Source organism: Zingiber officinale, chromosome 4B, assembly GCF_018446385.1.
Source record: "Zingiber officinale cultivar Zhangliang chromosome 4B, Zo_v1.1, whole genome shotgun sequence".
In the NCBI taxonomy this organism is placed as follows: domain Eukaryota; kingdom Viridiplantae; phylum Streptophyta; class Magnoliopsida; order Zingiberales; family Zingiberaceae; genus Zingiber; species Zingiber officinale.
The window spans coordinates 88,185,398-88,208,828 of NC_055993.1; the positions used below are offsets into that span (position 1 = coordinate 88,185,398).

At 39.6% G+C, this 23,431-nt stretch overlaps 5 protein-coding genes across 6 annotated transcripts in view; 2 read left to right on the forward strand and 3 right to left on the reverse strand.

The window, feature by feature from the left end:
• The window catches only part of LOC121975429 (AFG1-like ATPase), a 30,993-nt gene extending 29,788 nt beyond the window's left edge, over positions 1–1,205 (forward strand). The window contains exons 15-16 of one of the 2 annotated variants that reach the window (XR_006110325.1): positions 546–699; positions 885–1,026. Coding sequence is in view for 1 of the 2 variants with exons in the window: in XM_042527066.1 (XP_042383000.1) it covers positions 506–699; positions 885–1,083 (393 nt within the window). In the remaining variant the exon portion in view is untranslated. Of the gene's footprint in view, positions 1–505; positions 700–884 lie in introns of both variants that reach the window. The other variant, XM_042527066.1, reaches the window with a different exon arrangement.
• An 848-nt stretch (positions 1,206–2,053) lies between these two features.
• Positions 2,054–3,903, reverse strand: LOC121978373 (cocosin 1-like). The gene is made up of 4 exons (XM_042530727.1): positions 3,570–3,903; positions 3,243–3,511; positions 2,718–3,182; positions 2,054–2,646 (listed from the first exon to the last, which is right to left on the reverse strand). Exons 1-4 carry the CDS (start codon positions 3,901–3,903, stop codon positions 2,248–2,250), a joined length of 1,467 nt encoding a protein of 488 aa, XP_042386661.1. The 3' UTR covers positions 2,054–2,247.
• Positions 3,904–6,371: 2,468 nt separating this feature from the next.
• LOC121975431 (endoglucanase 16-like) lies at positions 6,372–8,629 on the forward strand. Its single transcript, XM_042527068.1, has 4 exons — positions 6,372–6,734; positions 6,807–7,220; positions 7,312–7,566; positions 7,885–8,629. The coding sequence occupies exons 1-4, from the start codon at positions 6,492–6,494 to the stop codon at positions 8,536–8,538; spliced, it is 1,566 nt and encodes a 521-aa protein (XP_042383002.1). The 5' UTR covers positions 6,372–6,491; the 3' UTR covers positions 8,539–8,629.
• A 3,141-nt stretch (positions 8,630–11,770) lies between these two features.
• LOC121975432 lies at positions 11,771–14,680 on the reverse strand. Its single transcript, XM_042527069.1, has 3 exons — positions 13,110–14,680; positions 12,947–13,013; positions 11,771–12,829 (listed from the first exon to the last, which is right to left on the reverse strand). The coding sequence occupies exons 1-3, from the start codon at positions 13,161–13,163 to the stop codon at positions 11,973–11,975; spliced, it is 978 nt and encodes a 325-aa protein (XP_042383003.1). The 5' UTR covers positions 13,164–14,680; the 3' UTR covers positions 11,771–11,972.
• Positions 14,681–14,833: 153 nt separating this feature from the next.
• Positions 14,834–21,078, reverse strand: LOC121975430. Its single transcript, XM_042527067.1, has 4 exons — positions 20,927–21,078; positions 20,570–20,746; positions 15,663–17,078; positions 14,834–15,250 (listed from the first exon to the last, which is right to left on the reverse strand). The coding sequence occupies exons 1-4, from the start codon at positions 20,942–20,944 to the stop codon at positions 15,218–15,220; spliced, it is 1,644 nt and encodes a 547-aa protein (XP_042383001.1). The 5' UTR covers positions 20,945–21,078; the 3' UTR covers positions 14,834–15,217.
• Between the last annotated feature and the right edge of the window lie 2,353 nt (positions 21,079–23,431).

Sequence of the window (23,431 nt, forward strand, 5' to 3'; positions counted from 1 at the left end):
GAAGGCTACAGGGGAAGATGCTGAACTTGCTATTGCTAGAAGTGGAGATCAGTGTGCATATGGCGGTGGGGCTGCTGCTGCGTGGGTGGAAGAGAAAAGGGGACAGAGAGGAAAGAGGAAGGTGTGAAGGATTGGCTTTGATACCATGTTAAAATACAAAACATGAACACATAATTATTGATGGTTGTCATAGACTAACAAATGTATTTATACATATTGCCAAAATATATGGAAAATATAATGATAAGCATGATAATATATTATGATGAATTTGGTAATAATAAATTTAGAAATACTAATAAATATGGTTGCGATTGCAATCCAAACATGGTAAATCATCGTAATTGAAACCAATTTCTGGACTGCTGTCTTTGTAATCATTATCCCAATCTTCGTAAGAATAATAGGTTTGCTAAAAGGACATTCCTGCATCCATTTTGCAGCTATATTCCCCAGGTAAAAATAGAAGATTCTAAGATTGTAATTGCAATACCTTTTGTAACAGGTAATGTATGAGAATAAAGCTGTATTATTATGCACTGCAGAGACATCACCTGTGGAGTTATTTGAAAAAATTGTGACAGTCACTGATGCCCAGAAAATTTCTCCTCGATCTTCTTCACGGTCACAGAGATATGATGATATCGATCTTTGTGTTGATAATGAGCTAGGATTTGCCAAAGAGCGAACCATGAGCAGGTATGACTGAGAAAGTAATTGAATGTATATATATTGAATCTATTGTTAAGTGATTGATGAACTTTATTAGGACCTTGAGAACCTGTGTAGTTTCATCCTTCAGACTTCTTTCTCCTAATTCAAACTTATGATTCTAGTGTTATTACTTTTACTGTGATCCTCTTTGACTATGGTGCTTCTGTCAGATTGACGGAGATGAATAGCAAGGAGTATTTGGAACAGCATGAAGTTCATCGGCTCGGCATTAGTGTGATTCTTTTTCCCACCATCTTTAAAGGTGTGTTTGGCATAAAATCTGCCCAAAGGAGTCGATTCATAAAAGTTCATTCCCTTCTTATTATCCCAGGACTCAAAAGTAGGCATTCCATCTGGCTTGTTCCATAAATTTCCTTGTGTTATATGATTATAAAAGAAAAGCACTAAATTGATATTTTATTACCATGATCTCTTACAATGTATGTATTTATATAAATTAAATAAATTACAAGAGTTAGTTTTGCCTATCACTGAATGATTTTGCTTGCATAGTTGCTGAAAGAGTAAATACTGCTTCAAGGAACACTCAGAAAGTCTGTTAGCATAGTTAGACTCCATATTCTCTGAATTTGTTGGTGTTGTATCAAAATTACCTCTTCATATCTTTGCCATCAATCTGGTACCTAGAATGTTAAGCAAGGTTTAAAATTTCGACTCATGTCGAGATTTCGGTCCTGTACCAGAACGATATGATTTCGGTACCGTATCATGTCGTGTCGATATAGTTTCGGTATTTTTTAAATATAAAATATATTAATTAAAAATTAAAATATTTAACATAAATATTTAAAAAATAAACAAGATAAAAAAATAATCTTTAAAAAAAAGAAAATAAATGAAAATAGATAAATAAATAAATAAATAATTTATTATAATTTTTTAAATTAAAATAAATAAAATATAAAATTAATTAGATAATTTTATTAGGGTTTAATAAAGTCTCTTTAGATTATTTCCATCATAACTAGGAGTTGATTAAAAAAATTAACTTAAGTTTAATTAAAAAAATCTGAAATCTGACATTACTCGCGAACCCGCACGACTTCGGTGTTGTCGCAAGTTGTGCGACCAGCCATGGCCGCTGGGATTGCATGACTCCTTTGGCGCGACCCCTCTGCAGTGATCGCAGGATCGCACGATACCTCCACGGCAGCAGCGGAAGGATTATGCGACCTCTCCGCTACTGTTGCAGGGTTGAACGACCCCTCTACTGTGACGACGGGGTCACGCAACACGTCGCACATGTCGTGGGTCTGGTGCCGGGGTCGTACCGGTGCTGATTGCCGAGTGGAATGAGACATTTCGTCCGTTTCGATCATTTCGATATGACACTTTAAATCATGATGTTAAGTTTGTCGTTTAACCCACTAAGGTGAACAGGTTCAATTTATTTAGCAGCACACAGTAGTACAACTGATCGATCTCTTTGACTGCAAGCTTTATTCCTCAAGGCTAAGATGGCTCTCAGGTTTTATCTGTAAAACACAAGCCTTATTTAAATACTCTCTACTCTCACTGGGAAGCAACAGCTGCTTCCCTAGTGAATCTTGGTGCAAAAAGGCCAATCTCATTGCCCCTATTGAACTTCAACCTCATCGCCTCTTCTCTAGAGACGCGGTAGGAGTTCATCAGCACCTCCACAGGCATGCCGCGCAGAGCCGATGTCTTCCCCACGACATGGCTGACCATGGCGTTGTCGTTCGTCTTGAAGGCCACCCACTCGAAGCTCTCACTCTGCGCCTTCTTCATTGCCATGTAGTGCTGTGGAATCACAATCAACTGGCCCTGCCGAAGCTCGCCGTCGAAGACAGTTCTACCATGAGGTCCGACCACCTGCATCCGACAGCTTCCGCGCACGACGTACTTTATGCTGTGTGCGTTTATGTTCCAGTAAGGCGCAGTTAAAGCATCCTGCAATTATATTATGATTCCTGTTGAGAAATAGTTTGATAACTAACATGTTTTGCAGTGATTCTACGTACCCGACGAAGAACTCCTCGCTCGGCGCTCATCTGGATGAATCTGAGAATGGGAAGTTTTTGGCTGTTGAGGGTGGTCATCGTTCCGGCTCGAGGGTTGTAGTAGTCTGCCAGTGTGGTGACTGCCATGTTTTGCCTAGCTTTCATGGTGCAGAAGGTCTCGTCTAGTCCATTACGTTCACACCGTTGACCTTCTTGTTTCTCCTCCTGCTGCTGCTGCTGCGTTTGCTCTTCTCTCGTTTGGGATGGATGCAGGACCTGGAGACCCCTCTCCACTCGAACGATTTCTCCCCTGTTGTCGTCGAGATTCTGCATCCTCTTGACCAACTCCGGGTCGACGCCTAAAGCCTGGGCGAGCAGCTCGCGGTCGAAGCCCATGAGGAGATTCTTCCCCATCCTCTGCTGTTCTCTCTGTTCTGGCTCGAATGGCTGCTGGGCTTGTCGTTCTTTTCCGGCCAGTAGGAACTCCTGCAGCGAAGTCAGGATTATTTCCACCACTAAGTTTTGTAGTTAATTGAGTTGACTAACTCTGTGTGTGCGATCTAGCTGGTTGGCGTTGCTGCCGATGTCGGTGACGGTGACTGCTACGACGGGGACTTCGCCGTAATTATAGCACCAATGAGCTACTCCGGCGGGCATGGCGATGACATCTCCCTCACGGAAATAGTGGATCCTTTGGTGTTCGTCCCTGAACCTCTGGCTTTGGCTTGCCTCCTCTCCCATTTGTTGCTCCGTTTGTCGGAACGATTGGTACGTCTCAGGGCAACCAGGCATCACCATTCCCATCATGCCCTTTCCTGTATATTGTTCGATTAGTCATAAATATAAGCAATGCGGGTGAAGTGATCGATGAACCTTGGAGGATGTAGACGAGGCTGGGGGCGCTAGAGAAGGATGGCAGGAGCAGGCCTCTTGGCATGATGGTCCGCCGGTGCGCGGTCACGGCGGCGCACTGTAACTGCTCATTGTTCTGGTCGAAGTACTCAGTGAAGCCGGCCTCGGAGGGAACGCGCCGGGTGGGCTCGAGGGCAGTGAGCCTCTCGAGTTGGCATTGACTCCGGTAGCCAAGGCGACGCATGCTACTGAACGGCTGGCCCATGGACTGCTGGTCGAAGCCAGGCTGAGCCTGAGAGCCATAAGAAAGGTGGAGCACGAAGAGCGCAATGAGGAAGATGGTGGATCTCGCCATGACTACGTTGCTGTTGCTCTGAGTGGAAGTAACTAGTTTGAAGATGAACGGAGAGGAGAGCGTACGTGTAGGTATTTATAGGACCATGAGTTCGGAGGCCTGTGGAAGGTTTGGTGAGTGGTTGCAAGGCTTATCGAAAAGGGCAAGAAGCGTTGTGTGGTTTGGTAAGAACTGGACAAGGTAATCTGTTGAGAACTTGAAGAACAGTCAGCAGCGAAGAACATGTGAGGTTAGTTTTTTCATTTTTATTTTTACTGTGTAAATTCATTTTCAAAAATTTGTAAAAGTTTTAATTAATTTTTCAAGTTAATGTCATTTGATCACTTTTTTTTCCTTACCCCAAGCTACTTCAAGAGTTTGATGATTTTGTTGATTTCATATTGTTATTTTGTAAATATTTGTTAGAAAAGAAATAAAATATAAAAAAATTAGAAACAAAATTCAGCTGAATTAGAGAAGTTTTAAAAATATTTAAATCATGTACTCTAATTTTAAAAGTATTCCAATTCCATGTTACCCTTATTACTGTCCCAGTTCCATTTTAGCAGTCAAACTGATAATTATTATTATTTTTTTTTAAAAAATAATCCATAGAAGTGTTTACAGATAATTTGATCCTTGAGTTTACAATGCTCGATTGAAATGAGAAACACCACTGTTTATTAGGTGAAGGCTCTAAATAAAATCAAACACCTCACTTGGTTAAAACTTGTACACTGATTTGTTGATCAAATTTCATCATAGATGTTTTAGGCCAGTATTGTTATTGTAGATGATGTCAATTTTCCTTGAGCTTAGAAATAAGGACAAGTAATTCAGTTCCTTAGTTTGGTCTTTGATAGTTTTTTTTGTGAAGGTGCTTTTATTTTATTTTCCCATGGTACATAAAACCATCTCCATTAACTCTTTACTTCAAGATGATGACAAATCATTTGTAAGCTCTTAGAGATTTAGCTCAGTTTAAATATTAACTATTACTCGCTGCTGCAATATTGATATGACCTCGAATAGGTCAAGAAGCTTTAATTTTGTTGATATATATATCTATGTTTAATACAGATTCTTGAAAATGCTTCAACTGGTCCAGTAATTTGTCTGTATATATATGAGTAAAATTACCAGCATACGTTCCCTATTCATACATGCATAAAGAGTGTTGTTCAAGGGCCTTGATAATTGTTCATTCATAAAGAATGATGAATGTATTCATCATACATGCATTCTGTGCTTCCCTATGAGAGACTTAGCTCATTCTCTCAGTTGTATGCATACTCTCTAACCTTGAACTACTTCAAAAAAATTTCAAGGTTAAAGGGCCTTATGGGGATCAAGTTCACGAGTTTCATGATAAGGCCAGTGCCAATTTTGAATTTCAAGTTCTACAGAGTGGTCTTCAACAATTCTGATATACATGTTAGCCATTTCACGCACAATGATCAAACATGCAAAAGAAGGTTACCTCCATTTTATTCTCTTTATCTGTCTCTGTCTGTGAATCGCGATGTATTGATGATGTTTTCTTATAGCATTTGACCCCTTTAGATGAAGCTCTTTACAACATAAAGTTTGTGCAATACTTACACTGTTGGATGTCAGTCGTTGGCCCCGCTTGATCTCCATCAAATGCATCCATCTCGTAGAATGGCATACAGATTTCTGTGTCAATTATTATTTGTTCTGAATCCTTTTGCAGGTTAGGTTAGCAGATGGATACTGCATCCTTCTTCCAATAATATGAGGCAGAGTTTGAAGAACTGAAGCTTCCCATAGCCACCACAGTCAACATCGTACCCGACATCCATGTTTTCATTTCATCCCTTTCAAAGATAATATCACTCATAATGTTCAAATCTAGAGGTAGGCATATCGATTTGCCTTTCTAAATCAATCCATCAAACGCAGTCTGTTCCAGTCTGATTTCATTGACACTGTTGTAAATAAGAAACCAGCAGATGAGAATCACAAGACCGAAGTCAACCTTTTCTTCCCCGCTGCAAGAAATGCAGAGTCAAACATCAGTTTCTCTAAGACAACCAACCCAAGAACCCAACTTGGACTGCTAGTTCTTTCACAAGGAAGCTTGATTCCTCAGGCATCATACTTCTTCCCAAACTCCTAAATTATATTCTACACGCCATCGTAGATCTCTTGACTCAACAAAGGTATTTCTTAGTTAGTTATCAAATTTGAAACATATTCATGCATCATGAAGACAAAGGTTTGGTTTCAGCTGACTTTATTTATATATATATATATAAACGTCTCCTTTAAATTCTTACAATGTTAGGCATGGCTTGGAAAACTGAAGCTTCCTATTTGGCACACCCTGACTTTGTATGTTTTTTGTAACCTTTTGCCACTTGGCATTTTTCCATTTATCCCATGCATCATTCATGTAGCTGATATCTTCAATTATATAACTAATTCCTCATACCAACTAATGATCGAAACTGCACGTTGAGAATGAGTTCTTCATTTCCTTGGTCAGAAGTCCATGAGTCAATGTGTGAGAAGATGTATAAGTAGGCTTAAGGATCCATTCTTGAACTAAAATTTTCATTTAGGTTTGTTAGATAGATTGTGTGTGCATGGTGATGGAAAAGAAGGGCTTGATGTTTAGTTGTAAGCTTGTTGTGAAATGTGTGATTTTTGTGGTTTTGTTGATGAACGATACTCTGTTTCCGAGTAGTGCCTTTGCTTCGTCGGAGTACAGGGAGGCGCTTGCCGAGAGCCTTCTGTACTTTGAAGCGCAGCGCTCCGGCCGCCTCCCGTACCACCAGCGCGTTCAGTGGCGCGGCCACTCCGGCCTCACCGACGGGCTCGAGCAAGGAGTGCGTTTGATTTTTCTTATTGGAGTTTTGATATGGATTGATATTTACAATTGGGGTCGACGATTGCTGCAGGTGGATTTGGTGGGAGGATACTACGACGCCGGCGACAACGTCAAGTTCGGCCTGCCGATGGCGTTCACGGTGACGATGCTGTCGTGGGGGGTGGCGGAGTACGGCGGGGACATGGCGGCGGCCGGCGAGCTGCGGCACGCGATGGAGGCCATCAAGTGGGGCACCGACTATTTCGTGAAGGCCCACACGCAGCCCCACGTGCTGTGGGCTCAGGTGGGGGACGGCGACACCGACCACGGCTGCTGGCAGCGGCCGGAGGACATGACGACGTCGAGGAAGGCGTACAAGGTGGACGCGGAGCACCCGGGGTCTGAGGTCGCCGCGGAGACGGCCGCGGCGATGGCCGCGGCCTCGCTGGTCTTCAAACAAACCGACCCTCACTACTCCCACGTCCTCCTGCACCACGCTCAACAGGTTAATCAGTCAATCAATCAACCAATCAATTTGTTTTTTTTTTCTTTGGTTTTTAAATCTTAATTCGATCGCTGCTTTTAATTTCTTTCAGTTATTCGAGTTCGCGGACAAGTACAGGGGGAGGTACGACGAGAGCGTGGAGTCGGCGGCGGAGTACTACCCGTCGGAGAGCGGGTACGGGGACGAGCTGCTGTGGGCGGCGCTGTGGCTGCACCGGGCGACGGGGAAAGCGGAGTACTTGGACTACGCCGTCGACAACGCGCACGCCCTTAACGGCGCTGCGTGGGCCGTGGCCGAGTTCAGCTGGGACATCAAGCACGCCGGCGTTCAGATTCTTGCTTCCAAGGTCTCGCTAGCTACGCTTTGATCATCATTACAACCATTTTTCTACTGATCGATCCAAGTTTAGAGTCTCGTGTTTGATCGAAAAGTCTTTTCGGTTGGCCTTGTCGATCGGTTGCGGAAATGACGAGCTTTAGGTAGGCAAGGAATTGACTTCAGGTTTGTTGTCATGCGTAGTAAAATGCTAATACTCACGGCGAAGTCAACATGTTTGAACTTTAAGATACGATCACCAAATTTTGCCTTGGTTTTGGAATTGCGTAATTTAATGCGGAGAATATTTTGGAATAAAAACGTTGACTAAGATTTTTTTTTTTTTCAGATATTGATGGAGAAAGGAAGGCAATTGGAAGAGGAGCAGGTGAAGACGTTAGAGGAGTACAGGTCCAAAGCGGAGCACTACTTGTGTGCCTGCTTGAGCATGAACCTTGACGACGCCGACAACGTCCGCCGCACCCCCGCCGGGCTCCTCTTCGTCCGCCCCTGGAACAACATGCAGTACGTCGCCGGCGCCGCGTGGCTGCTCACCGTGTTCGCCGACTACCTCTCGTCAGCGGGAGGATCAGGTCTCCGCTGCGCCCGGGGCCCGGCGGGGCCCCCGGAGCTGGCGGCCCTCGCGCGGGCGCAGGCGGACTACGCCCTCGGCGCGAACCCGGCGGGGATGAGCTACCTGGTGGGGCACGGGCGGAGTTTCCCGGCGATGGTGCACCACCGGGCGGCGTCGAGCGCGTCGCAGCGGGAGGCGAAGGCCTTCGTCGGGTGCGCGCAGGGGTATGACGAGTGGTACGCACGCCGCGGTGCCAACCCACACATTCTCGTCGGGGCGGTGGTGGGCGGCCCCGACGAGAGGGACGCGTTCGCCGACGGGAGGGAAAACTACATGCAGACGGAGGCGTGCACTTACAACACAGCGCCGTTGGTCGGAGTCTTCGCCAGGCTGAGTCGCCTCGAAGGAGATCAAAGGGACAAGACATGAATGCAACAGAATAGTTTCGATTGTTGCTGTTCATTTTTGGGATTCTCGTGGAAACTGGAAATGTAAATTATTGTTTATTTTCTTTTTTCTTTTCCTTTTTAAAAAAACATGTAAAATTAAAAGACGACACACACACGAAAGTAGCAAATACAAAATGGAAAGGATGTATTTTTATTGCCTTAAATATATTTCAAAAGTTCTTGCAAGTCGAGCACCTTGAGAATTAACGAATTATGAAGTAGCATATGAAAAGACAGAAGCTTCCCATTGATTCATCAGCAAAATGAAGTGTTCAAATACTCTTATCACATAGAGTGATTTCTTAAGATAGAACAGACTCAAACAGGTGTGCATGGGCATGACAAGTAAGATCTTTGGCTCTAATAAATTCTAAAAGCAATTAAAAGTTGCAAAGATAATCATCAACATGAATAACAATTGTCCGCTGGAATGAAAACTTCCAAGGGATTACACTATGCATCAAATCGTACCTTCTGAACGGCAGCTGAATTAGCAAGGCCTGCTTCCTTAATAATAAAAGTCATTAAGCTGCTTAGGAAGAAAATAAACACTTAGGTTGAAAAGAACTTGACGATCCAAGGCGTGATGTGTACATATGGTAAAGCGTGACCTATGGTGAGAGAATATTACCAGATGTAGGTAGCAGTAGCGCCAGTGACTTCACAGAGAGATCGGTCCAACCCGACGATCCATTTCCTGGTGTCTAACTGCAACTTGAGACAGATTAGGAGTCAGAAATGGACATAATCAGGCCAACCTTGAGTTGAAGTTCAAAATAGTGTTGGAACAATTGCATCTCCTTCCAATTTTGGAAAGGATTATATGCCAAAATGTACTTAGGCATCAAAAGATCACACAGGTACATGATTTATTTGTTTATCACCTTTTATTCTTTTAATATAAGCGACAAGGATTTAATATGAAATAACTGTTATCTATCATATTCATAACTTCGGTAACGGAATTATATTTCCACTTTAACAAATTGAATGAGACATACTATACAAAAATTGAACAAATTGAAACATAATTTTTGTTAAAAGTAAAAGTATCTGATAGATGACTAAAATCTTAAATGTGAACGACATATTTAGCAATTAACTCTGACGTAATAACATGTTTGCAGATTGTATAATAGTGAATGCCAACTTCTGTGGACAAGTTCTTAATCTCACAGCACCAGACAATGAAGTCAATCAACATCTGGGCTGAAATCATGGTTGTTCAGTTTAAACTTACAGAAGCAACAATATCGCTTACCCAATTTGATAGTTAAATGGGTATTTCAAAATAGCTACTGTGGTGAATCCACAACAAGAAAAATATTAAAAACAAGTTTCATAGCACTTACCTGAGGAGAACACCTTCGCGCCGACATCAAGACCAGCCATGTAGTGCCCCTCGTTAGAATGAAGTTTGTAATATATCATCCCAAAATAAAGCAGCTTGCTTCATCACCAGAATTCAACTTTCAAATGATGCCTCTTAAGTCTCTTCTCTTCTGGTACTTTACATTCGGCCAATCTGTTTCATGAAATTTGCTCCAGACTTTCCATACAAATGCAGTTCATCATCAAATGGTGACCAGATTGCTCACCAGATGCAAGGTTGTACTTCCCAAAATAAAGCAGATTGCTTCATCGCCAGAATTCCTCTTGCAAGCAATGCCTCTTTAGTCTATAATTTTCTCTTCGTGTACATAACATTCGACTACTCTGTTGTACGAGAATTATTCCAAATTTCTATACAAATGTAGTTCATCATGACATGGTTGTCAAAAAAACTTCAGCACCATTCATGATGATCCTATAACTGGAAATGTTGAATACTCAAAGAACCTTGTGATGACCAACTGAACAAACCTCAATAACCAAGGGAAGAGCCGCCTGTGGTTTCTCGTTAACTCTTATCGTCAAACCAAGTTGACATCAACTACTCTTTTTATAAGGTAAGGCATAAGGATGGCAAGAAATTGAATATTACTGCCAACACTTGAGAAATCAAGATGTTCTTAAATACCATGATGATGGAGAGGACCAGTAGCAGCTCAGGAACTTTTGAAACAATAATCCAAATATAGAAAATACCTTATGTTTTGCTAATCCATCAGCACAGATAGCTCAACACTTCTCGCAAACATGCAATCTGTAGGATAACGAAACAATGGTCCATAGCGAAGATGAATGTTATATTACCCACTTGCAATTCTATCTGCAAATATCTCAAGAAGTCTCATAAGATGCAGCAATATACAATGCCAAACAAACATAAAAGATTTTCTTGTAAAGATAGATGCTCTTGGCTAGTTTACGATGTCGTTGAGGATGCTCTCAGTTAGTCTATTATCTTGTTGAGAAATATCAGAAAATGGATGACAGAAGTTCACTCAATTCGCCAATCAGAAGCAAAATGGCATAGTTGAGCTCCAACTATAACTGAAACACCACATTGTATTTGGAGAGATTTCTCCCAGAATTGCCCCATGGATTGAGATCCTCCCTATGGCACAAACTTCAGTTAACTTCGCATTAGCGTACAGATCAATTCAACATTCAGATTTTATGGTCAGAGGTAGAAAGAAAAATACAGACAATTTTCATAGACTAGCACTTAAACTAATTATGTCCCCTTCCAGTGTAAGATCTTCAAAAGTCAAGCTACATAAGTTCATTTGAGCATGTAAAGGATAACAAACTCTGAAGCCAAATGTGTAACCATTGCATATGCCATAAATCTGATGAATAAATCTCTTTTGACAAAAAGAACTTGCATGTGATAACAAAATTATATGGAACATGATGAATAGCACTTGAAAAGAAAGGTAAATACAACAGCCATTGAAGAAAGAAAAAAAATGTTAAACATCTCCAAAATCAAAGATGTGCGTAAGAAACTTCTTTATGAACTCTTCAAATACCCTGTATGTAAAATCATAGTGGATTCAAAAGATCATTACATAAACCAATATATATGTTCAGTACCATATCTACAGTATTGAATAAAGAAAATTCCTTTGCCATAAAAAAATGCAACAAATACTACCTTATATGCTAATGGTAAGACAAGAACCCAACTTACAATTAATGACACCAGTAAAAGCAAATCAAATTTACAATAACACTTGAACTTTGTCCTATGTAACAAATTTGCATTAACATAGTGCTAACTTTCATTCATTATATGTCTGCCTGAGAATGCACTCATCCATACATATGAAGAACACATTCCCCCAAAATTAAATTACCAAAAACAGTTCTTATACACTTGATACCTACACATATACACACAATGTTTTTCTTGTGACAAAATAATATAAGCTCTATATTAATGAAATGCAAAAGACACAGTTATCCTCAGTTAAGAAACAGTCACTGGATGAAAAATGAAAGAAGATAGCAAGTAGATCACTCTTCCTAGGTTCTTGAACTCATGCTACAAGATCGAGAGAGGCGAAGAGCCAAGGTTGGTATTTCACTCATAATGCCAACCTCGCCACCTGCCACAGGAGCATAATGCTTCCTGCATCCCGGGCAGCGCCCATCTGCCTCAAGAATTCGCTTGTGGCAGAACAGGCAGAGGCGGAAGCCACAATTGCAGGGTAAGAAGCTTGAGTCCGTTAGATCCAGATCCTCACAGCAGATGGGGCACGGAGTAGAGAGGATGTCACGCTGTGCCCACCCAGATGCTGCGAAGCGATGTGCCATGCTAACAGGGAAACTCCGCTGCTTTGAGAGGTTGGGCAGACTCTGGGGTCGGAGAGTGTCATCTGGCCTCCAAGCCCTATTGACTGCCTGCTTAGCCTCAGGTTTTTCCAAACTCTCCTGGTTACCCTTGTTAGTGCGACCCAATTCTGCAGTAGAATCAGGCAGAGTGGCTATAGGGTTCTGATCAGGCTGACTGTGGTCATCTGCTAACTCATCCGCTAAGGTCTCCCAATCGTCAATTCCCTCATCTCCTCTCTCCTCGTGGTCATCTGCTTCCACTTCGGCGTCGCTGAGGCTTCTCGATGACGATGCAAAACTGCTACCGCTACTAACACTATTAGCAGGGCATCCATTTGCATTGCCCCCATGAGTCGGAGAGCCTCCCTCGCTGTCGTGTGAACTGGATCCATCACGCTCCGTCGAAACCCGAATTTCCTCCTCCTCTTCCTTCAGTCCGATATTCATCTTCTTAGACAGCGCCGGATGAGGGGGCGACGACGACGCAGGAGATCTACTTGCAGACACCAAGCAATCCTTGTTCTTCACTGCAGATCGGGAACAGAGACCTGTGACAAAATCAAATTTTTAAGACTGCACAACGAATCAAGAAAACCCTAGAAAAGAAAGACCGAGAGATCGGAAAAATCAAACAAACAGAATCCCACCCAAAATCGAGCAAGTACCTTGAGAGAGCCACTGCTCGCGCCGAGCGTCGAGTTTGCACTGCTTCAATTTCGCCGACCGGTGGGTCTAATCCGAGAATAGAACAGCGTCAGGCACGCAACTTGCGATCGAATTGCATGAATTAACGAAGAAGGATAAGAAAAAAGGAAATCGAATTCTTACCTTCTTTTTCTTGGCGATGGCAACGGCGCCTTCAGACACGAACTCGGAGCCCATATCCTGTGGAAATCACGTAGAGAACAGCCTTCTTCCGGAGACGGAGACGGAGACGGAGCAAGCAGAGTACGAGGAGGAAGCGGCAGAGAAGACGAGACCGAAGCGAAAAGGATAACAGGACACACTTGCGGTTTTCGCTTTCGTTCCATTTATCTTCAACCCGTAGGTTCGTCAAAGAGAGTCAGTTACCAAAATACCCTTAAGGCCATGTTTACTAGAAAGGAGAATAGGTGAAAGGAGATAGGAGATAGGAGAAAATCTACCTTCCCTGGTTTACAATTTTAGAGAGGGGAAGATTAAAGGACGAATTTACCCTCACACACTGTCAATCTCTCGTGGCTAACCCTTATCGGTCACATATACACCGGTCACATATATGTGTGACATTGGTTCTGTCTATTCACAATAACTTGTACTTATACACACCTATATATGATGGTAAAAGATAAATACGTTCGTTTTCAACATCCCCATTAATTTATCTCAAGGTTAATCGGGAGAAAGTAAAACATAGACAATTATTAATCTTTGGAATAGTGACTAACACATAAAAGATCATTGTTCAAGATTGATATGTCTATCAATTCTTTTAGCACTTTTATGATATTTAAAGTATCCGGCTATGTGATTAGATCTATCACAGTGAACCAACGCGTAGTTAACATTGTTAGATCAAATTCAAATTTATCCCTATTGTAGTAACAAAGACGATTATATTCATTGTAGATCCACTTCACAATCCGTTCTCAAATTATATAAAGAAAAATAAATCACGAAATAAGATTTATCCCTATTGTACTATGGGGAATGGATTTTCTGACTTTGAGTCCATCCTTTTTCTATAGCGGACCAGGTGGATTTGGATGAAGATTTTGGAAGGGGTAAATGTGGAAAAGTGGTTTGTTTGAGACGAGTATTAAAATGATTTCTTTCAGTCGCCTAATAGATTTTTGTTGACAACCATTGTCAGCTATTGTTTCTGTTCATTTCATTTGAGAAACAATTGGCTTTGCCTATTTATTTTATTTCACCCCTCAAATTTTATAAAATACATTTTGCTTTCTAGCCTTTGCAAACCTCTAACAATGTTGCTTTCACCCTATAATCTATCTCCTCTTTTACTAAAATATCTCTCATAATTCTAAAATCACCAAAAAGAAGTCTTTAGTATAAATCATAATCAATTTTGTAATTTAATTAGGAATTCTCTTGTATTGACTTTATTATCTTATTTCTGCCTTAAGAATATACAAAAAAAAAACTATAAGGGTATGATTTTGTAAAAGTTAAAGGGGTGAAATGAAAAGGTTAGCAAACTCCAAGGGCCAAAATGAAATGAACTCTTTCCTTTTAGGGGGTTTCGTTGGATAAGATATTTTTTGCTTTGCGAGGCAGCTGAGACTTGAGATGATCAGATCAGAGCATGGTGTAAGACATGGCACGTAGGCCGTAGGGAAGAGATGTGGTTAGTGTTGCTTCTGATGATGTGTTCTTTGGAAATGTAGAACATGTTTCAGTGATCAGAATTGTACATGAGAATATGAACCAAAAAGTCCTAAATAAATGAAATGACAACTCTGTTCTTTTGTTTGTCTGTTTGTTTCCTACAGGTCAGTGCAGTGATATGCCATTAGGGATTATAATTACAATTCTGCATGGTATTGAATCAATTAAAACAAAAGTGCCTCAGTTCAGTAGAGATCTGCTAATTGCATTTCATTTTTGTAGAGCTTTGACAGCCAAAGTTTGAGCATGAGTTAGAAACTAAAACAGAAAAGAAAGGAAAGGAAGATACTAAACTGTCTTCATATGGTGAGGGGCTTGGCCAAGTGGAACCAGTCGAGATCACTAAAATTATAAATAGCCAACAGGAGGGGAAAAAATTGCAAATGTTGCACTTGAATGTATAGCATTGTTTTTGCCTCATCGTTTTGCTCATTCAGTTGTGCTACTTGTGTTCTTTGTTTATCTTGCAGCAAAAATGCATGCTTGGAGGATAAATACCTGAACTCGGTCTTCAAAAAATGAACTTCATTTTGGATATAACAGTAGCTCTACCACCGTCTCCTCTCAGACAAGGAAATGAGCTAAAAATGAATGAAAAAGAGATTAAATCCCAACAGTTTCAATATATGGTGAAATCCAGCAGCCTATACAAAAAAGTCTAGTATCTTCAAATCCCCTATATCAAACTTGTAGTAATGAAATCTCTAACAGTAGTGGATCAATGGCAAAATCTAAGATGATTTAAAAATATCAAAAAAAAAAAAAATCTACTTTTATACAAACCTTGTTATGATATCTAGGGAGTACGTACTAGAACCAAACTAGGTTTCAATTGAACATTTAACCTGTTGTTTCTATTCTTCAGATTTGCTAGAAATGATTAAGCACACAAATCCAAGTAGTAAAGCATTTCAATAGAACGTCAATCGATAAAATCCCAGTTTGTAGATTTCCAAGCAGTAAACTAGAGACTGATAAGAAGATTTCACTAACCTGCCGAGCAACCTGTGCCATCCTCCTGCTGTCTCTCGATGATTCAACAACCATGCTAGATTTCTGGTTCTCCACCAAAACATTATCATCATTTTCCATCATTCTTGTAGAAACATTTTCCTCATTATCTTTAACCACATTTCTCGGAGACATGTTCTCTTCATTACCTTTGTTTGTCTTTTTCTTAGGCACATGCTCCTCCATAGATTTGAATTCAGCTTTAGTATCCATGGATCCCCTCTTCCGCTTCCTCTGAAAAGTGTATTTGAGTAATTTGGCACCTCCAACTACTGCATCTGGTTCAGTTAATATGCAAGGTTCATCTTTATGATCATCCAGTGGTGCATTAGTTGTTTTTTTAATTTCTTTTGTCACAGGAGTACCAAGATCCTCTGCTACTTTACAATATGATTTCTCTGACATTTCTTGTTCTGTTGTTATGCCAGTTTTACCATCATCATCAATCACCACACTTGTACTCATTATGAGTGGTTCCTTGCGACCATTTTCTTGGCAAGTGATTCTGCTCGAAGTATAGCTTCTAGCAATATGATTCTCAGGAGTAGAGTTGCATGCCTTTAGAATGGTTCCTCTTTTCATTACTCCATTACCATCCAAAAGCCCCAAGTTATTCTCCCCGAAAGACGTGTTCAAATTAGACTTCTGATTTTGTATTGATTCGTGGTTCTCTCCAGACACTTGAGCTGAGCACTTTGGAGAAGCCATACTGCCATTCCTGTTCATATCTTCATCAATATCACTTTCTCTAACCCTGGAATAACTAGACTCTAATAATCCGCAATGATGCATGTCATGTAGGGTATCAGAATTTGTGGGCCATGCAATGAATTTTCGTCGTCTCCTATGTCTTCTTCTTATCCTTTTTATGGTGGTACCAAACTTCTGAGGAAAGGCCCTTTCAGCCTTCTTATTCACACATGTGGTTGTGGGATTTGATTTCTGATCATGGACTTGTTTAAATGCTTGTGCCCTATGAATGCAACCATTTTGATAAAACTCTGGCTTTTTGTTGTTTGGTGTCATGGATGCCAAGTCCAGATTACCACCAAAATGATTTGACCTGGCGAAATTTCTCATGGGTTCATGTCTCATCACATCTTTGGTAAAGCAGCGGCTAGAATTCTTTATAATTTCATGCTCATTGGGAAAGTGCGGGTATGAATCAGACTTGTCTATGTCCTCCTGAATATTATATTTCATGCAACTTATGTTGCTACGAGGTTTATTCCCATCTAAAAATTTGGCTTCAGTATCCCTCTTATTGCCCAATTCAGAATTCAGTCTCCTTATTTCAGATTTAAGATGATGTATCATGACATTTGCTTCTCTGAGTTGAACTTCAAGTTCTTCAATCTTTCTTGACTGGGACAAATTTTCCTTTTCTGATTCAGTGATCTGTGGAACCAACACTCTGTCAGCGAAATGCTTCAGCATGTACTTCAGTAGAGGAAATAGGTATTTAGCAAATGGCACTAGCAAAAGAACTAAAAGATACCAAAAAAATAAATTAACTTGGAACTGAAATGAGTATCGTAACTACTCTACACAAACATTCACTAATTGGTATTAATTCAGATCCTTTCCTTGCATTTCCCTGCAAGCTACAATTTCTGACTGAAGATGAATGGAGCTATTGTGTGATACCTAGACAACAAAGAATGGGATGGAGCCATTAGTAGTGCTAAGATGTTTTATTTGAATTTCAACAACCCACAATTATGATAAAACATACTTTAGGGGAAAATATATCTAAGAAACAGCATTGCAACAATTAATAGAAGTTAAGGTGGCTTACTCTGCCTACTGCAGGATCATTGAGGTGTATACAACTGTCTAGATTGACAAGGATAAGTAGTAAGTGCAAAGAGGTATAAACCAGGTTTTTCTATATGTGTGTGTATACAACAACAACTACTAAGCCTTGTCCACTAGATGGGGTCGGCTATATGGATTGCTAGACCATTGGACTCTATCCTCCACTAAATCATCATCTATATTTAAATAAATTTTATCTTGTTTTATTATTGCTAACCAAGCCCTTTTTTTTTTGTCTCTTCCTCGTTTGATTTTTTTTCTTTTGTATAAGAAAAAAATTACAAAAACAATATTGCAAAGTAACCCCAGAAAAGTCCAGTCTGGCCCAAGGCCTAAACCCAGAAAAGTTAATCTAAACACATCAACTGATTCACAGCAGATTGAACCTGAAGAACTCAGAAATACTAACCTGGCTCTCTATTTTTTCTTCCTAAAAAAACACTTTTTTAAGCAATGCGATTGGCTAGTTGGACTATAAAACCCATAACTGGATGCCTTGGTCTATTTGTTTACCAGTTCAGGTTTAAAAATTAGCCAAATTGCAGATTATATTTAAAATTCAAGTGAAAAAAAATGACACTGATCCTGGGTTTGCTAGGTTATAGCCAAGATGAAGTTATAGACCAACCATGCTCATATAACTGGTATATGTATTAGTAACAATAAGTATTTTATTGTATTTAAATCTCCAATTTCCTTGGTGATATATCTGTTTAGAAGCTCATTAAGAAAACAAAAGTTGACTTAATTCAGAATGTGAGACAATGGTTGGCAAACAGCCGGAAAAAAAGGATATCAAAAACTATATTATCTTGGTTCTATTGTTGAATAAGAAGGCAATGGAATGTTTTCACTTCAATCTGTTTTCAAAAGAAAAAGGAAAAAATGAAAGACTAGGCAGGGAAAGTTAATGCTCATGCAATTCAAACAAGAGAGGTTATATGGAATATAGTGCATGATCGCCAAGTACATTTTAAATTACAAGGAATACCTTGTCACATCGCCTATTGTGCAATATGCTATTGAATAATTAAAATGCAATATGTTAGGTGCTAAAGCAAGGTTGTTCCATGAACATACTCTCACAGCATCAAGTATGGGCATCTCATGTGTATTTATAATAAGGGGGAATTCCCTCACAAGTGGCTAGTCATTTTGGGACAGATTAGGCTTTGCCCTACTTGAGCATATATCATAGCTTCTTCAACCTGTACCTCTAAACTAGAAATATCCAACAGCTTAAGAAAACCTCATGAAGAAAATAATCGACTAGTAGAGGTTTCCATTGTTCCCTGGTCAGACAATCTAATTTCTGGTTATTAAAAGAGGTTTGTTTATTTCGTATTTATATCAGTCTCCAAGACATTTCGTCTTTCCATTACATTAATGGAAAAAAAAGGAGAGCTAGTCTAATATGGCATGATTCAGATTACACTCGATTAGGAAATATTTAGAAGAACTAAGGAAGTAGCTTAGACTTAATCCTCATTTTAGGACCAGAATAGAATTGTGTAATAAGCAACGGACTTTCACTTAGGAAACTTCTGAGAGAAACTATAACAGCAGCATAACAAGATGTAGTTGTCACTACCAATGATCCTTAGTACTTGAACAGGCTCCGTCAACCATTGAACCAATTTTTTAGGGACTGGGTTTTGTCAAAAGGATAAAAGGATAAAGATAATCTAAACATTTAAGTTTGAATAAATGTAGCTTGAACTTTCAATTTTTGCATTTTGGTGCATTGAACTTCTAAATTCGATTCAATTGTAGCCATTAGTTGATCCATTGTTAAAGTATACTATCTTGTTCAGTTGGCATATTCTTGCCAAAGCAATCTCAAGGACTTAATAACACTATACATGTCTACCTCAAGCCCATTAAGTTGCAGAAGGAAGAATGATTCCAGTTTCTCCTTCAATGGCATCCATTGCAGAATCAGCTTTGCCCTGTTATCCAAGGACTTCAGTCCCCCCTTATCTGCTTTGTTAGGGCCTGACCTATATGCCACAATCACTAGAATGCGAAAGTTCAACCCTTGCCAAGGTGCGCCCCTCTCCAAAAGATGGAAAAACAAGATAAAATGCTATATATACAGAAAATTCAGTAGAGACATTCTTGAAAACTCCAACAAAAAATTATTCTGTAACAAGTGTCCTTTATAACATCAATATAATTGCTAGATACCTTCCAGTATGCCAAAATACTTCACTGTACCTTAAACTATTCTACTGATGGGCCAACAGACTAAAGATGATGGCAATCCACAGTTGGAAAATGATGGAGAAGAAGATTAGCCTTGTTATAGTATGCTTCTCCTCCTACTCTCTTTCACCTTATTTTCTTCTCTCTTCCTCAAGCTATGAACAAAAACACTACCAGACCATTGATCTGATGGGAAAAGTGTGTTGATTCAGTCAGTTTCTCTGGATTCAACCTTTATTATCTTCAAGTTTTGATTTTTTATGTAGACCATACAAAATATATTTGACTACTTAACGATTTCCAATTGGTCCACCGTCAATCCATCAAATAATTTAGTGACTAGAGTTTGTTTGGGTCATTGGCTGACTCAAATCTAAATAGTTTAGTTTCCAACTAAATTCTGCAGACTTTCAGTATCATAAATTATAACCTTTCTTTAATATTTAATTCACTTAAGTAATCAACAACAGTGTAAGCCATTCAACTTGTTGAGAACTTGAAAAAGAAGTTAGCATTAGGATAATTTGTCTCAGGAAATATAGTTATGGGCATAAGGCTCTTCGGTTGCTTCAAGTAGTTGGAAGTAAAAGAAGGGTGGAAATCACGACTTGTAACAACAACATCATCTCATCATCTTTTCTTATAATTAGAATAACAAGCATTTGAGAGAAGGCACAAGAGAAAACAGTAAAACTCAGGCTTTAATGGAAAAAAATAGCAAGCCAAATTTGACTTGGAAGGTGCATAACCGAAAATATTGAGCATCTAGAAATGAAATTCAAACAAGAGAGATCTTGCCCAAAAACGTAACTGGAGAGCACTACGCAGTTAAAGCAGTGTGAAGCAGAAAGAGATAAAGGCAGCACCTTTGCCTCCATGATCGCTTTCAAACGGAGAAGCATCGCCAACGACTCTTCCTTGACTACCGACAGGTTCTGCTGCAGCTGGCGTGCCCTCCGCTCCGAGGCCAGAATTCGAGTCCCTGACTCCTTCGTTGTATTCAAGATAATGTCCGCGTAAGCGCTCTTAAGCGCCGCCATTCTCTGACGGATACCGCGGTAAAGACAAGTATAATAAGAAAATTCAAAATCGTTGGCAAACGATCAAACGAAACCACACGAAAACCGGCATCAAGGAGGGCAACCAAAGAGGAACCAACCAAAGAAAAGATTGAGCGAAAAGGCGGGTGCTTTTTTCGTGATGTAGCAACAGCAAGGTCATACCTGGGCCTCGTCGGACATAGGAGGCGATTGGCAGTTGAGAGAGGCGGCGGAAAGTTAGCAAAAGGGAGAGGAGGAAGCGATGGCAGAAATGACTGCTGCGGGTTTCCGTTCGCCTCTTCTCTTTCCGTTTCCTTCCCTTGTCTGTTATGACGCGGAATGGGGAGCCGAGGCGTTATTTACGCTTTTGCCCCCGGCGTTTGCTTCGGACTAAAATATCCTACTGCATTCTCTCAGACAGCATACAGCTTTGCCCCCAGTCGCTCCAAGTCAGCCCCACCAGGAATGCCAAGGGTCGTTCTCCTTAGACGATTCCAATTGGACGATGAGATTGGAACGTGTCCAAAATTTGTTCTCCCAAATAAATGCTGTAACACGAACCGGTGGCGTGAGCGCAGTGGGTATAAACTTTGTATTCTGTCTTAGCCGTAGAGGCGTCGCTGTCGGTTTCCAAAGGACGAAGATGGACCACGAAAATTTTTGAACTTGAAGCCGTCCCGGTTCGGGCAGACCGCCATGGGCCGGTTTTTATTGGCTGGCTCATCATGTGAATTCCCTCGTTCGAGTGGCTAAAGTTATCTAGAACTCGAGTTTGATCAGGAACTAGTTGGCCTTGGTCATTGAGATTAATTTATTTAACCATTAATGGCCTTGGTGATTAATGTTAAAACTAGATCTTTAATATTAGTTATGTTAGATCGGTAGCATGTGAAAAGGAGATGAATTATATGATTTTAAAAATTTCGTTCTTTTTTATTTTCAAATCGACATGCGAAGTTAAGAAATATGCGAAGTAAAAAAAATCATGAAGGATAAAAACTTGACAGTACAAAATTATTTTCAAAATTATTGCAAGAGGAAGTTTAGAAAAAATTTTAACTTTGACAAAAGATTTACTTAATCTTTTCAACGTTTTTTTGAAAACATATATGAAAGTGATTAAAGTAGTTTACAAAGCACTTGAAAAAGAATTTAATTCCTCCAAATATTTATTTTGAATGAGTTTCAAAATTTTTGCAAGAAAAATTTTGAAAGAATATACTCGATTTTTTGAAAGTTAGCTTTTGCAAAAGCAACTTTTAAAGTCCAAGATAATTTTAAGATAAGTTTTTAACTATGTTAAAACTGTTATTAAAGTGTTATCGAAAACATTTTTCAAGTATGTTTAAAATAATTTTTAAAATATTTGTATTTATTTTTTAAAGGGAAAGTTTGAAAAGTACTTTGGAAAATAATACTTCTTAGATAAATAAATTTTAAAATAAACTTTTTTTTTTAAGAATTTCAATATAAGGAATTTCAGATTATTTTAGATAAGAATTTTGAGATATTTAAAATACTTCAAACAGGAGTTTTGAACTTAAAAGTTTTTAAAATAATGTTTTTTTTAAAAAAAATAGTATTATTATTCAAATAGATGAAATTATTATTCAAATATGCTCCCCTAGATATGATATTATTTAAAAATAGTAGACATCTATAAATTATCCTTAAATGTCTAATCGGTAGTTAATAATTAACTAGCAGTATTCACTTGGTTAATCAAATTAAGTAATAGTATCCAGTTAGTGTTTGACTAAAATTAGATTATTTGATTTGATCACTGTATTGTTTGATATTTTACTCCCAGACTTGTGTTGATGCACTGATATAAGTATTTTAAGTCTAGGCAAAAGGTCTACGCATCTCACGCTATTTTAAGTTTATGAATACATAATCAAAGTACACCTAGTATGTTTATGAGATGCTCAAGTCTTAGATCTATAGGAGCATGCTTTCTATGAATTTGATTTAAACTAAAGCTAAAATCAATTTTAAAATTCTAAGAAAATGAGAATTTTAAGAAAATAAAGATTTTTTCCTAGAATTTTTAAATTATTTGAAGAGTGGTAGTTCTATTCTATGAAACACATTTCTAGTTGTCGTTGCAAATTGCTAAATTCACTCTGAGAGAGAGGTTTGGTAAATATGTCGGTTAAGTTTGACTTACACTCAATGTAACTAGTTCAATGTCGTCTTTAGTTACATTATCCTTGATAAAGTGATGTTTAATTTTGATATGTTTAGTTCTTAAATAATGCATTGGATTTTTTGTTAAGTTGATTGAGCTAATATTGTCAATTAGTATGATCCGGCGGTAAGAACAGGGGACCCCCTTTTCGAGAAGTCAACGCCACGTGGAGGTCAAAAGGTTAAAAGGATTATCGGAGAAGGGTGGGCCGACCGGCCTACCAGAGAGGGTTGAACCGACCGGACGACCAGAAAAGGGTTGGACCAACCGGCCGACCGGAGTCTAACTGAAAGCAAAGACACCCCAACGGGAGTCGGGGTTCCGACGCTCATGTTGAACAAGGTCGTATGGCCGAGCGGGTGGCTCGCTCGGCCGAAGGCATAAAGTAGCAATACTGCTAATAGTCCACGGAGCACACTACTGGGATTCTCCCGAGCGGACCGACCGGCCGAACGTGATGGAACTGCCGACCGGCCAGACACTCGGCATGAGGTAAG

What these genes read in the sequence shown, in the direction of transcription:
- LOC121978373 (XM_042530727.1), bottom strand. Translation starts at nt 3,903, where the DNA reads ATGGCGAGATCCACCATCTTCCTCATTGCGCTCTTCGTGCTCCACCTT. An exon ending in CCTCGTCTACATCCTCCAAG is followed by an intron (nt 3,512 to 3,569) that starts GTTCATCGATCA and finishes AACAATATACAG; the next exon opens with GAAAGGGCATGATGGGAATG. An exon ending in AGCTAGATCGCACACACAGA is followed by an intron (nt 3,183 to 3,242) that starts GTTAGTCAACTC and finishes ACTTCGCTGCAG; the next exon opens with GAGTTCCTACTGGCCGGAAA.
- LOC121975431 (XM_042527068.1), top strand. Translation starts at nt 6,492, where the DNA reads ATGGTGATGGAAAAGAAGGGCTTGATGTTTAGTTGTAAGCTTGTTGTG. An exon ending in TCCTGCACCACGCTCAACAG is followed by an intron (nt 7,221 to 7,311) that starts GTTAATCAGTCA and finishes AATTTCTTTCAG; the next exon opens with TTATTCGAGTTCGCGGACAA. An exon ending in TTCAGATTCTTGCTTCCAAG is followed by an intron (nt 7,567 to 7,884) that starts GTCTCGCTAGCT and finishes TTTTTTTTTCAG; the next exon opens with ATATTGATGGAGAAAGGAAG.
- LOC121975432 (XM_042527069.1), bottom strand. Translation starts at nt 13,163, where the DNA reads ATGGGCTCCGAGTTCGTGTCTGAAGGCGCCGTTGCCATCGCCAAGAAA. An exon ending in CCATCGCCAAGAAAAAGAAG is followed by an intron (nt 13,014 to 13,109) that starts GTAAGAATTCGA and finishes TTCTCGGATTAG; the next exon opens with ACCCACCGGTCGGCGAAATT. An exon ending in CGAGCAGTGGCTCTCTCAAG is followed by an intron (nt 12,830 to 12,946) that starts GTACTTGCTCGA and finishes ATTTTGTCACAG; the next exon opens with GTCTCTGTTCCCGATCTGCA.
- LOC121975430 (XM_042527067.1), bottom strand. An exon ending in AAGCGATCATGGAGGCAAAG is followed by an intron (nt 17,079 to 20,569) that starts GTGCTGCCTTTA and finishes TTGGTTCCACAG; the next exon opens with ATCACTGAATCAGAAAAGGA. An exon ending in TGGCACAGGTTGCTCGGCAG is followed by an intron (nt 15,251 to 15,662) that starts GTTAGTGAAATC and finishes ATTCATTTTTAG; the next exon opens with CTCATTTCCTTGTCTGAGAG.